Genomic DNA, 15252 nt, shown 5'->3' with positions numbered 1-15252 from the left:
CCCCAAATGCCAGCAGAATGTCAATCATGGATAGAAAATAATATGAGCTCTATGAAAGTAAAAGACTTTGGTTGATTAGCTATATAGTGGCTATAGCTCTATGTGTACAATACTAGGCCCTGAGAAATTCTGATCTGGTGGGTTGCTAGGCAACAGCATTCTGAAAATGTTCAGAGAACTAGGAGATACAATTAATAAATAGCTTTTTTAATATAGATATGCAAAAAATATATGTATTTTTAGTTTACTGCAATCCGCTTCGTTCACTTCTTGCAAAAGAAGGATATCTTGTGGTTTTCATATCTACGTTTCCAACCAATAAGTTTTTGTGTATGCATCCATAGACTTTAATCTATAGTACACAATGCCGTGCATGTGAGTTTTGCTACTTTCGGGGTGGATTTAATGACTGGAATCTACTTGGTTAAGTAGATAAAGCACTGAGGGGGTGATTCAGTAGGGGACGTACTTCTGTCCTTGAAAATATGCAAATGCAGCAATAGGTGTCTGACACCCCCCGCTTCATTTGTGATTGTGGATGGCGCCGGCCAGCTGAGTAAGCCTCAGCTTACATAGGCTGGCTGGGTTGCGAGGCGAGGAAACTGCATCCGAGGATGCAGATCCTGGCCTTGCCACTCCTGGAAAACTTTCCGAGAACGCTGGCAATCCCCGCTCCCACACCGCCCCTGAAATGCTTCTGCTTGTCAATCAGGCAGAGGCATAGCAGGTGCTGCGTGCGATCATGCAGGACCCATTCTGCACATGAGCAGAACAGGTCATTCCTGATAATCGGGAATCTGCCCCTGAATTTGTTCTTTCCCAGTCCCAAAAGTCTTCTCCTGCAGTGTGTTGTGTTAGGCTGACTCTGGGCCTGATTCAGTAGCATACGCAATTGCGATTGCAACCGCAATCGCCTACGGATCGCAGTTGCTAAAGTATTCTAATGCTTGCCAAAGCACAGCCAACATAAATACGCCCACTGCTGCATTCTGATATCTGAATCTGTGCAGTGTTGCTTTTCTGCGTAAACATTGGTATCATCGACGCACATTGCACTTGTACACAGCATTTACAACAAGTCTGACCAGCCGCACAAAATGCATGTCTTCTCGCACGCAGTGAGCTCTCATGCTGCGTATGCAATCCCAGTGGTTAATTTATGTACGTCAATGAAACTGCGTTCAAACACACAGACACGCCTGCGCTTTTCTGACAACCCCCCGTCACCTTCCGCAAATGCTGACAGCCTGTCACTTACTTAGTGATGGATTCCTCTGTGCGTCCGTAATTGCAATGCGATCACGGCTTATATGCATTCACTATGGTAAACAATCGCTCGTCCTGAGTGTGTACTCGCATTTGCATACGCTACTGAATCAGTAATTGAATTACAGGTTGAGTCTCCCATATCCAAAATGCTTGGGACCAGGGGTATTCAGTATTTTGGAATATTTGCTTATCATAATGAAATATCTTGGGAATGGGTCCCCAATATACACACAGCCTGCAGGTAATTTTATACAATATTTTCAATAATTTTGTGGCTCAAGCAAACTTTGTGTACAGAAATTAAATTAATTTATGTTTCATATACACACACAGCCTGAAGGTAATTTTATACAATATTTTTAATAATTTGTGCCTTAGACAAAGTTTGTGTACGTTGAACCATCAAAAATCAAAGGTTTAATTATCTCAGTCATGCCAAAATAATTCTGTATTTCGGAATATTCTTTATTTTGAAATATTTGGATCTGGGAGACTCAACCTGTATTAACTTTTGTATTGCTTTTAGCTAAGCAATTCATCCTATTTGTGTGTAGTTTATAACGAATATTCATATGTACAAACATTTTTTGTTAACCTTCATGTTAGCTGACAAATTATTTTTATTATGAGTTTGATACCATTATTTTGAATTACATGAATAAGGGGTATCCTTTGCAGTCTCTTTCATATTTTATTTGAAAAAGAAATACTATTTGAGCTAAATCATTACAATGAAACAAAGCAGGCCGATATCAAAATGTGTATTTGTCAGTAAAAGCATTTATTTTCATTTTGAATAATTTGGTCTTCTGCATGAAAGGGACCATACTCTGTGAAAGCTGTACATGTAATTACAGTACAGCTATGCAGAGCTAGCTGCGTTTTATTCATGGATACAGTAACATGAAACCTTATGATTAAATGAAATATGGTTTCCGAAGTATATCAGCACATTTAAGAGCATCTGGTTTTAATGTTAAGAACAAAAATATGCCTTTCTCAGTGTGTTCCAAGACAATGAACTTGTAACAAACAAGCATTCGATTTACCCATTAACCTGACAGCAATGTAACTAAGATTTTAATGTACAGCTTAGTATTCCTAAAACATTTAGTTTTGGAATAAAACCAAAAATGTTTTATATATATATATATATATATATATATATATATATATATATATATATATATATATAAAACACACACAGTTTTGGACACCTCTCCCATAAAATTTCAACCAACAACTATAGAGAGTTACCAGGGATGAACATAAAACCATCCTGATTAATTCTGTCTTTAGCATCCTAACCCTCATGTTTAATTCCCAATGTTTGACACATCCATTGCAGTTATGCAGCATTTCCTATTTATTCCCATGTCATCAAAAGCTATTCATTAAAAAAGAACTTTGCACATGTTATAAAATAAGTGTTCTTCATCCCCACACGTCACCTGACCTCTCCCGATAGACAGCCTTCTAGTGCACAGCAGCTATCTCCAGCATGCAGAGGTTGCTAGGTAACGTCCTACATGCACATTTTCTGTGCTTGTCCAATATGAAAAGAGGACCCCACAGCTGTTTAACTCAGAATGGGAGATCCAGGGGTGCTTTATATGAAGTGCTTTCTGCCCTCTCCCTAGTGGTAGATGTACTGTACTGAAGAGAGATAAAGTGGAGAAAGATCAAGTGCCAACCAATCCGCTCCTAACTGTCAGTTTTCAAACACAGCCTGTAAAACGACAGGATCTCCACTTTATCTCTCTCCAAGCCTTATGCTGCATATACACAGAAGAACTTGAACAACCATAGATATCGTTGATAGATTTCCCTCCAACTTTCTGTAGTTCAGGCCAAACAATTTTGGTTGTACACACTGATAGATATTCATTGAAGCTATCATAGATATCTATCGTAGATATCTTTTTACAGGCAAATCTTTCCAAAATCGTCCAAGTTGGCCAGCATGCATGAAAGACCATAGATATCGTGTTCGGATCTGCAGTTAAGCAGATCATATTGCTTGGAGTTCCAGCCTTTGTTGCTACTGAGGCACTGCACTAATTACTGCTTGTCTGTGTGCAGTGTCAGGTGCACTAATTGATTCTCCTGTCTGGACACAGCCCAGGTGCACAGTATTGTGTCATTAAGGGAGACTTGCTTTTACTGGACTCTGGGCCTGATTCAGACCCGGTCGCAAGTGCTGAGCGCTCGCAACCGGGTCGATGGTGGCCCACAGCGCATGCGCACGAAGGAGCCGGCTCCATCGTGCGCATGCACGAGACCCGGCTAGCGACGGGCACTCCGTCGCTCCGGGTCTCGCATCAAAGGGGGAGAGCTGTCGATGTTGAGTGACAGCTCGCCCCCTTTGGTGGGCGGGCCAGGGGGGTGGCTGCCCAAACTGAGGCGTTCCCATAAGAACCCCTGTCGTTTGGGGGCGGTCCCACTGACATCAAGAGTGATGACAGTGGAGAGATTCCGGCTCTGTTAGAGCCGAAATCTCTCTGGGGCTTGCAGCCATGAGACCCTACCACAAGGGTCTCATCGCAAGCCCGATGGTCGCAATGGTCTTGACCATCGCGACCATCATCATGGCCGCTCGCTGTAGCTGTGGGTGGTCACCCACAGCTATGTGAGCGGCCAGGAGGCCGTTCTAATAAAAAGAAACCCGGCCCTGATTCAGAGCGAGCGCTCTGTCAGAGCGACTGGGTCTGAATCAGTCCCACTGTCTCTGTTAAATTCCAGCCAGGCCAGCACTCCATGCCGGTGATAGAAGTTTTTTCGTACTTCCGGTTCCTGTCTCCTGCATGTCAGTCGAGTTCCTGAATCTGTCTAGCTGTGTTTCGTGTGTGCTGTTTATTCCATCCAGGCGGCTCCACCTGCATCTCGTCCACACGTGCTGCTTGTACCATCTGGGCAGCACGGAGCGCTTCCTACCCCAGAAGCATCTGTCATCATCCGGTGGCTTGTGTCAACCCGGCGGCACCAGTCGCAGTTTAGCGTTCCAGGTGCGCAATCTAGCACACCATCGCCAGTGTCGTTCCGGCGGCACTGGTAGCAACTCTGCTTTCCAGGTGCGCTGTTAAGCACACCGTCGCCAGTGTCCACCCGGCGGCACTGGTAGCAGCCCCACGTTCTTGTTGCAAACCTCACCTGAGTCTCATCAGCCCAAAGACTGCAACGGTCCAGGGGCCCCAGGTCACTATCAGCCCTCAAAGCTGCTTCAACAGCCCAAAGGCTGCTTCACACCATCAGTCCCTTGGCCACGACTATAAAGGCCACAATCAGCCTCCAAGCCTGCTCCAACAGCCCCAAGGCTGTTTCACATCACCAGTCCCTTGGCCACGACTATAAAGGCCACAACCAGCCCTCAAGGCTGCTCCTACAGCCCACAGGCTGCATCTCATATTCTACACTTGGCCACAACTAGTCAATTGGCAGCAGTACTCTGACAACTCTTGTCTGATTAACCATCCAATCCATAACATATCGCTATCGTTCATGCGGGAACACGCATCGTTGGTAGTTGTCAGGTTGGTGACTGCCAAAAAGTGAACGATAACGATATGAACGATATCGTTCAAATCGCTCATAGAAGTCGTACCTTGTGTATGCTCCATAAGTCTCCTCCCTAGTGTGCTTTTTGCACCTAGTGATGCATTAGGCAAGGTACTTGCACACTGTCAGCAGTAAGCAGTAAATCATTCAGTTGCTATAGGTATATTTTAATGCCAAAAATTCACTGATATGAAAGTTTGATGGAGAACTGGCTACAGTACACAAATAAAATAAGGCCATATTTTGCAATGCAGATACACCCGCAGTCGCACACAGAACATAGGCATGCCGCATTTCATTTTAATCAGCAGAAGCTGTTTGTGCTACCGCTTTGCACAGCATGGCAGGACTAGAAGGGCTGTTTGACACGCAAGGAGGCTAGATGTATGTGGACACATCTGTAGTTGTAATCTCATTCAGAAATTGCAATGTAATTGTTAAATTAGTTTTGCAATGTAGTAAAATTGTCACTTGTAATAGAATGGATTAGTGATTGTAGTCAATTCATTACCCCTCCAGTGTTTGCCTTCTCTGGGTCTTAGAATTGTTCATGTTTTTAAATATATTAAAGTGCCTTTAGTCAATGTAATCACAAAAACATTAGATTAAATAATTTTTCTCATCATAAAATGTACTTCTAACGAATACAACTATGTGGCCAGAGTGCCAGAAACCTGGATCTGTCAAATTTACCCCCTGTTTTGTCACTATCATTAGGGAAATCACCGGAGTGGTGATTTTCTGATTCAGCCACTTCAGTTTGGCGCTACATAACTTCAGGGCATGGAGTCAGGTGTTCACTGGGATCCCCGCAAGTACTGAACATGATTAAGGGAATTGTGAAGGACATGCAGACGGGATATAATCACAATCCCGGCATATGGGATGCCGGCGCTTAGAATACATGGGATGCCAGCGCTTAGAATACATGGGATGCCGGTGATTAGAATACCAGCGCCCGAATCCCGACAGCTGTCAGATTCCCGGCGCCGCCATCCCGACCACCGGCATCCCGAAGGTAAGTAGTGGGGGGACAGGGAGGGTTAAGGGTAGGCACTAGGGGGGAGGGTTGGAATTAGGCACTAAGCAGGGAGGGTTAGGCATTCCGGGGGAGTTTAGGTCATTGTCCGGGGAGGGAGTGTTAAGTGTGTACACGCTTGCCGATATTTTAAACGACTGAACGATAATGATATTGTTATCATTCAGTCGTTCACTATATCGGCCAGTGTGTATGCTAAAACGATGAACGATAACTACCAACGATGCTTGCTCCCGCGGGTCATTGGGCATTGTCGTTCATCGCCCGAACATGTAGGCCAACCTGACGATATTGTCAGGTTGTTGCATGTTCGGGGAAGAGGGAGGGTGCCCGGCACTGAACAATATTGATCATGATATCGTTTAGTGTGCCGGGTACACACTAGACGATATCTTTAGGGGTAGGGTTAGGATACCTACTGACAAGTGTCATTATCCTAACCCTGTCAGGATGCTGGCCACCGGGAGTTTTGACCTCCCGAGTGCCTTCATCCCGTACCCAACCCATGCAGACATGTGTACTAAAGATGATATCCAAGCAGATTGAGGTAGAGGGTGAGATTTGGTCTAGATTCAGGCAAAAAGTAAGGGCAGGCGGCAGAAAGGGTAAACAGGTCACATACCAAGTTTGGGGAAGGTGACAGACATAGTAGGTAGTTGGTAAACAGGCAAAGGTCAGGGAAATGGGCTAACAAACATAGGTCAAAAACAATCTGGGTCAGCAACAGAAATCAGATGGTGTAGCAGAATATACAGCAAGAATTTCATATTCAGCATGCAGTATAGTCAGCATTGAGGTGAAGGTGGAGTCCCTATTTATTCACAGTTGGACCAATGAGAGATCAGGGGAAGCCAGCCCATTGCAATTACAGAATAAATAACACATAATAAAGCCTGGTAAGTAGCAAATGCCGGATATAGCATCATGATGCAACTCACAAACACTAGCGATCCATTGCCGGGAAACAACCAAAATTGTTTCTAACAACCATTCTGTCTGACTATTTTTTCAATTTGTTTTTATTCAAATTATAACTTTCACAACTATGAATCAATTAAATAATAACCAACAAAAAGAAATCATAGAACATTAAACAACACAAATACAGTACAGCAGAAAGGTTTTTGGTTACCTATCATTCTTATAAAGTTCATTTATATTGTAATTTATTAATAAAGGAATGTAATGTTTATGTCCCTGGGAATTTCAGACTTCATGACAGACAGTATAAGATCTGTTTTGGACAGTTGTTCACAATCTGGTGCTTTGCAACTGTTAATTTGACTGTTACTAGTCTAGGAAAACAATATTTTTCCATAGCACTTAGGCTACAGGACTACATAGTTTATTTTCTCATGGGCAATATAACAAATTGTATTTACAAAATAATAATTTAGGTTGCACCCTAATTTTTCAGTATACCTGCAAGGCCAAAACAATATATCCTATCTGCCTGTAACCATTTGCATTTAAGGCATCTCCCTTTTTCCTCTTCCAAGCTCTACTAAGTGTCTTCTTTGTTCTGGAGATACAGTATGTACAGTATGCCCTATGAAGGAATTGAATGTAATGTTCTTGAAGGCTGTCCTCAGATAGCCATTTTATATTATGCACATATTTAAGAGTAGATTTCAAAGTATCAAGCACTGGGAAATCTCTCTTCCACGTTACAAAAGTTATGTCAAGTAGTGAAACCCTTCGTTGCATAGCAACACAGAATAGAGCATATTAATTTAAATCTGACAGGCTTAGGTAGAGAAATCACTCTGTCAATCTTACCTAATCCATTAACAGTTCGCAAGATTCCTGTAATAATATACATTTTGCAAAGTGTTTGGCTTACATGAGGAATAACTGATCAGAGGGAGTTGAAATTACTGCAAATCCTGCACAAGTCAATGAACTGCTATCAGTCTTGGATACTGAAATGTAATGACAGGTTGTTTGTCAGTATCACTACTTTTAGCCTGAATGGTTGTAGCACAGTTTGAGAAAATGAAAGTAATAATCGGTAACCAGTAATATTCTGACTTGACACAATTTCCTGAAAATGTGTTCCAATAGTAATTTTGAATTATCAGAATTTATCACTCTGGTCTTGACACAAAAAAAATGTCTTCTTGTTACATTCCAAACTTATTGTCTCAGATCCAACTCAACTCCATTCTGAGACAGAACAATTTTGGTGCAGAGCAACCGGCAATGCCTCCAAAGCTATGGCAAATCGAAGGGTTGAAAATGTATCTGATACATAGCCATTAGGACCTAATTATGTTTTAAAGATGTCATATATACAAATTGATCAGGTAGGCAATGCATTTTCCTTTAATTCCAAAGTTTTATTTAGAGCTGGTGATGTATTGCCCAGTTAATCATGTCAAAAGCTTTCTCAATTCCCAAGCATAGTATGTAGCTATGTTTCTATTAGGGATGTGCGCTGGACCATTTTTGCCGGATTTGGATTTGGTTCTAATTCGTCGTCCGGCTTTGGATTTGGATTTGGATTTGCCAAACTGCGGTGACTGGATTTGGATTTGGATTTTTTTACAAAAATTGACAAAAAAAGCTAAAATCACATAAATTGGTCTTTTTTTTCTTCCTAGAGTATTATTAACCTCAATAACATTAATTTCCAGTCAATTTAGACCATATCACAGCTTATAATATTGTTTTCAACATTATTGGCTAAAGGTTGCAGTGAGCTGACTGGTTACTAAGCGACAAAGCAGCGGCACAACGACACAGACACCACAGTATAAAGCACATCTATGACACATTGCCACACAGCAGTGGCAGAAATTAAAAGTAGTGCACCCACCCAGTGGGGTACGGCCAGCAGAATCACAGTACTTGTTTACAAAGTGGGCTACGGCCCTAGGAGTCACAGTGCACAATCTTATTCGCATTACACCGCACATACTGCCCCTGATTCACATTACACCATAAAGTAGTGTCTCTTATTTATGTTACAACACACAGTGCCCCTTTTACACAATGCCCACAGTAGTGACCCTTTTACACAATGCCCACAGTAGTGCCCCTTTTACACAATGCCCACAGTAGCAGTGTCCCTTACACAATGCCCCCAGCAGTGGTGCCCCCTATGCAGTCCCCTTAGTAGTAGGGTCCACTATGCAGTGCCCCCAGTAGAATGCCCCCCAGTAGTATGCCCCCCATTAGCAGGCCCCCCCAGTAGTATGCCCCCCATTAGCAGGCCCCCCCAGTAGTATGCTCCCCATTAGCATGCCACCCAGTAGTATGCCCCCCATTAGCAGGCCCCCCCAGTAGTATGCCCCCCATTAGCAGGCCCCCCCAGTAGTATGCCCCCCATTAGCATGCCACCCAGTAGTATGCCCCCCCAGTAGTATGGCCCCCCAGTAGTAGGCTGCCCCAGTAGCAGGCCCCCCCCAGTAGTAGTAAGCCCCCCCAGTAGTATGCCCCCCCAGTAGTATGGCCCCCCAGTAGCAGGCCCCTCAGTAGTATGGCCCCCCCAGTAGTATAGCCCCCCCAGTAGCAGGCCCCTCAGTAGTATGGCCCCCCCCAGTAGTATAGCCCCTCCCAGTAGCAGACCCCCCCCCAGTAGTGCAGACCCCCCCAATAGTATGGCCCCCCGGCACCCCCAGTAGCAGACCCCCTCAGTAGCGCCCCGGCCCTTGCACAAATAAAAAATTAAAAAATAAAAACTTACCTGAATCCCCGCTCCCGCACCGTCCGCTCTGCTGTCACACGCTGAGGAGGGAGCCGGAAGACGGAGCTCATGTGTGAGCTACAGCCGGCTCCCTCCGTGCAGCAGCCAATGAGAGTCTGTGTGACTCTCATTGGCTGCTGTAAGAAACACACAGCTGCCGCTGGCGGCTGTGTGTTTGTGTCTGTGTAGGGCAGACCGCTATCACAGCGCTCTGCCCTACACAATAGGAGCCCTGATGTCGGATTCTCTAGTGAGAATCCGACATCAGGCGGCCGCCGTTCGGCCCCGAACGGGGATCCGAGTCAGGCAGTGAACACCTGAACAGGGTTCGGGTGGACTCGGATCCCCAATGTTCGGAGCGGTTCGGATTCCACAGAATCAGAACCGCTCATCTCTAGTTTCTATATCAGATATTCAACAAGGGTATTTTTGCTTTAACTAAAGAGATGTGGTCGATATGATGCAGGATCTGTAGGGTCTCTTCCCTGTTTAGGCAACATTTTAGTGAAAGTAACATTGACATTTTCCATGGTCAGACTCGGCATCAGCATGGTAGTAAAGTAACCAGTAACATGAGGGTTCATTTTATTTTTCACATTTTTAAGAACTCTCACATGAAACAATCCGGATTTGGAGAATTTAGGTGATCCAAAAGCAAAATTGCCATTTCTCTTTGGTTATTACTTTTACAGTTTATGGGCTGGATTCAATTAGGCTTAATACCTTACTGCATGAGGAAAAGGGCTGTATCCTGTGACTCTTATGCCTGGAGCTATTCATTACAATCCATTTTCCTCATGTGGTAAATCCGTGGTCAACGCTCGTTAACCCATAGATTCCTGGACAAGTCCCTGGAGCTATGGGTTAATGCTTTTGCGGCGACCACGATAAGGACAGAAGGCCCTACGTAACGCAGATTCTTTTTGAGCCTCAGGAGGAGGTGAACATAAATCATTGTTATGTGCAGCCTGCAATGGAATAGCCCCCGCCACTGCTTCGTGGCTAATGGAAGCTTCAAGGCTAATTGAATCTGGACCTATAAATGCTTATCTGCTGGTTGTGGAAATCTTATATTATTCTAGAATTTTATATCCAAAATCCATTTAATCCATTTAATTAAGTTTACCTTAAACTTTAGTCAAATAGGTCTTTATGGTCGAAGATTGTGGTTATCCTGGATCTAGAGGTACATTCCAGGCATTTGCCACCTGATCTCAACTGGTTGTACCTTGAGTCTAGAGTAGAGTTCACTTGACCTATTTGTCCTTCAAATACTTTCTATCCAATTATCAGCAATTATTACTTATGATCTACCACCTGCTTATGCTTTGTAAATTATATAGGAAATCTGCCTTCACCTTTCAGGCCTCCATTTCTGGAACAATCGACAAGTGTCTTAAATCTGCCACGTCTTACATTTATCAAAAGATCTGTCGTTTGTCACTATAAACATGTTCAAACGTGTTTGTAGTTGTTGAAATGGTAAAAATAGGCACTAAGCACATACAATAGCCTTAGACCTGTGATTATAAAAGATTTAAACACTGTGATATATAGCCGAATAGGCAATTCGGAGCAGACTGATACAAATATATATTATATAAATGATATAGATATGCAAGGGTTATCTAAAATGAAGATGAATAAAAATAATGATAATATAATAATAATAGTACGTACATACTACGTGTCAGATAAAAATAATTTATTAAGGTCAGAGTAAAATGTACAGAACTAATAGATCTGTGATACGGATAGTATCAATAAAAAGCATTCAAATGTCTGAACAGATATAAAATAAATGTACTGATGATGCACAATATGATAAAAAATTAAACTAATACCGGTATACAACATTTATACAACATATAACATAAAACATATATCCTGGTAAGAACATACAATTTAAATAGTGTGCAGAGCAATATGCTTGAAGCGTTTTACTCACTCTGCATGCGGAGTGTATAGAAGTGTAAATTAGTCAAGGTTGGGGTCCGTGGTCAGTCTGCTCCGAATTGCCTGTTCGGCTATATATTACAGTGTTTAAATCTTTTATGATTACGGGACTCAAGCTATTGTATGTGCTTAGTGCCTATTTTTACCATTTCCGCATGTATACATAGTGAGGTTCTGTAGAACCCTCACTGCACGGAGCAGCTACAATTACAACCTGACCACCACAGATTAGCGCACCCCCCCTCATATAATATACAATGTTTGTAGTTGTAATGCTTAATGCATTTTGTCTAGATTGGCTCACAACTGTTTTGGATATATCGAGGACAGCAATGAGGTCATGGGTTCAATTCCCACCATGGCCCTATCTGTGTGGAGTTTGTATATTCTCGCTGTGCTTGCTTGGGTTTCCTCCGGGTACTCCGGTTTCCTCCCACACTTCAAAAATATACTGGTAGGTTAATTGGTTCCCCACAAAAAAATAAAAAAATTAACCTGTGTGTGTAGGTGTGTGTGCATGTGATGGGGAATATAGAGTGTAAGCTCCACTGAGGAAGGGACTGATGTGAATGGCCAAATATTCTCTTTCTGTAAAGCGCAGCAGAAAATGTGTGCGCTATATAAATAACTGGTAATAAATAATAAATAAATAATAAAATGAAGGTGGATTTCAATGTATTTGCTTCCTAGTAAAATGCGATCTGATTAAAATATCTTTTGCCTCAGTCATGAATAGCATGTTCTAAGACTTCAAGTGGCTTTTTACCTAAACATTCTCCTTTCTTTCTGTTCCTAGGCTTCCAGGTCTTGAAATCGGCCTCACACTACTGGCCATTGGAAGTAGTAAATGGAATTCGGGAGCTACCTAGGGCCTATGATAACAGGACAGGTTCTGGTAATGAAAGTGATGGAAGTATGTGTTGTCTTTTTTTTTTTCTCTCTTTTGCAATCTAGATGTCTCAGCATAAAAAATATGTGGTTTTCTAATTTTTATTTATTTTGTCAGTGTACTTGCTATATTAATATTTTAACTGCAATGGTGATGCTTTCAGGCTCCTGTCATCTATACCACAAGGTTTAATAATAAGCATTTGTACAGAGTTTCTATGTTTTTTCTGGACTCCTGTAGGCAGATAAGACTCATTTGACACAACTAGCTTGACTATTTCCCCATTGTTTTCCCAGAATCTGCATGCAGATAAATTGTGTGTGTGTATGTCTGTATATATATTAATATATAAAGCTTACTTACTGTATGTGAAGTGAAACCTACTACATTGCTGGAGACAGTGCTTAAAAAACAATATTGTGCTTAATTTTCCCAGAACCATGAGTTTTCAGAAATGCCTGCAGAAAGAAAGCTTTAGGTCTTTTATCAATTAGATGTGCATGTCTTGTGCATGATAATTATTTCACTCAACCACAGCTCTAATAAATATAATGGGGGCTGGGGGGCATTTACAAAAACTCTTCCACAGGTGTTGTCCATATTATTTCATGAGCTGTTTTCTCTAATTTTCTTGAGTGTGCTAAAGAAATTACAGTTCAGTATCTTGAGTTTTCTATGGACAGCAGCACATTTTATGCATTTAGATAATAAAAATGACATACTATATTATGTGTGTGATAACATGTTTGTATTTATTACTATATTAATAGAGGGATAATGCAACAGTATGGCATAAGATTTGCATTTCTTGATAAGACTTTGTATTACGGGTATTATGTGGCTTATGTGGTGAAATATTTTCTTGGGTCTTTATTAAAGCTAAGATGACCCTTTACCAGAGGGTCCTCTGGTGGGAAAACAAATACTTTATAGTTAATATTTTTTTTTTATATTACACATTGATTATACAGTTCTGTCCATATTGTAATTTGTATAATTATGCAATATTTTATATCTGAGGAAATTGTCTGTTTTCGACAGGTTATTCAAATATATAAAATTTTTGTCTATTTTTTGCAAATATGTATTGTTTTTTTTTTAAATGTATAATGTTTTTTATTTTGTTATTGAAAAAAGACAAGGCTGTCAGTACACTGCTGAAACTTGGGCCCAAATACACAGCTCAGCTGCCTCAGTAGAGTTTTGTTAAAATAGGCTCAAAAATCATTCTCTTTGGGCCATATTGATAAATAGGCCTCTGAATGTCTTTAGTTAACTCTTAATATTAAGAAGTGGTGAAATAAACAGGCCATTGTCTCTCCTATATTATCTTATGAGCTCAGTTAGTGGAATATTTATTAATTTTTGAGTCCATCTCCCAATATTAAAGTTTCCTTATCACTGCAATTTGCAGCAATAAGAAAGCTTTATATGCAGGGGCGTAATTAGGTATTTGAAGGCCCCACAACAAAAGTTTGTAAGGGCTCCTCAATGGTGAAAAATGTATAGAATACGTGTAACTTTGACAAGGAGGATGGGCCCCCTAAGCTCTGGGCCCTATAGCAGCTGCACCCCTTGCACCTATGGTAGTTACACCCATGCAGGGTCACCGGGGAGGGATCCTACAGATCAATCTGCCTCAGAATCTGTGTATCATAGACCATCTTAAGATAGTATTAGCTACGAGGGCCAAGCTCCGGAATGCTTTGCATTCTGGAGCTTGATAAATTTGGCAATACACGGGCCTTTTCATGATGAAAACCTAAGGGACTGCTTTTGCGATCGAAAATGGGGGATCGCAGCAGGTATCTCTAAGATCTGCTGTGGTCCCCCATATACACACTCAGGGTTGGACTGGCCGACAGTTGTACAGGGGAAATCCCTGGTGGGCCCCACTGCCTGTAGGCGCCACCCCTTCTCTAGGGGTCAATAACTTAGTGGAACAGAATCAAGGATGAACTTAGGTGCTTTGTTTGTTTCTATGGAAACAATCCAAGATTCGCCCTCCTGCCAATCAAAGCGAATGGTCCTGACATACCCCTCTCCCTTCCTTTATAAAGGGCCCAGGTCTATGCATATCCTCCCTAAAGGTTGACCAAGTCCCTCTGTGGTAGCTGGCCACACCCCCTTTGGTGGCTGGCCACACCCATAAGCATGGGCCCCCGCCTCTGCATTCCCTGGTGGGCCCTTCATGCCCCAGTCTGACACTGCATACACCCCGAGGTTACTTAATATTTACAGGTAACCCACGAAAATGGGTGTTTTGGCCAGATTTCTTGCAAATATTCTTTGATAAATAGGCTCCTTTAGAAGTTAACTATAAATCATGGTGATAATAATGAAACACTCCTTACCTTACTGTGCTACATTTGGCAATCCCATTGATTGTCATCTCCATAAGCACTGTGTCTACTAACTAAGAAACCATTGAGAACTTGAACTGAAGGAAAGGACCTGATGCCTGTACTGCAGAGACTATAGAGGAATACTTAGGAAAGACTGTGGCTTGATCTCTTACTCACTTATCAGAATGGCGTTGCTTTGAAGTGTTGATACAGACATTCAATGGAAAAATGTTCAAATTTTTCGTAAAATAATTTAACAGATGATTTTGTCAGATTCTGTATCCTCATCGGGCTTATTTATTTTCTAAATACAATAAAGTTTACACTTCCCCGGTAGCACTATATTTTATGGGAGACAGGGTAAAACTTTGTCCTTCTGAAATAGTAAAAAAATGACTATTTAAAGTACCCAAAAATTGCACATGAAAAGAAACAGACAATCTTAAAATGATTTGGTCATCTCCCAGAGAGCACCGTTCTCTCTATTCTTTCTAGAATATATTCATTGTCT

At 41.9% G+C, this 15252-nt stretch overlaps 1 protein-coding gene across 1 annotated transcript in view; it reads left to right on the top strand.

Annotated features, from left to right (window-relative positions):
* The window catches only part of ADGRD1 (adhesion G protein-coupled receptor D1), a 596761-nt gene that overhangs the window by 15869 nt on the left and 565640 nt on the right, over positions 1–15252 (top strand). The window contains exon 3 of the mRNA XM_088482162.1: positions 12304–12420. Within this exon, the coding sequence (XP_088338288.1) occupies positions 12304–12420 (117 nt within the window). The remainder of the gene's footprint in view (positions 1–12303; positions 12421–15252) is intronic.

Source organism: Taudactylus pleione, unplaced genomic scaffold (assembly GCF_031769625.1).
Source record: "Taudactylus pleione unplaced genomic scaffold, aTauple2 ptg000282l, whole genome shotgun sequence".
Classification (NCBI taxonomy): domain Eukaryota; kingdom Metazoa; phylum Chordata; class Amphibia; order Anura; family Myobatrachidae; genus Taudactylus; species Taudactylus pleione.
Note: the sequence above shows the minus strand (reverse complement) of the source record. Positions and strands in the feature narration are given on the sequence as shown.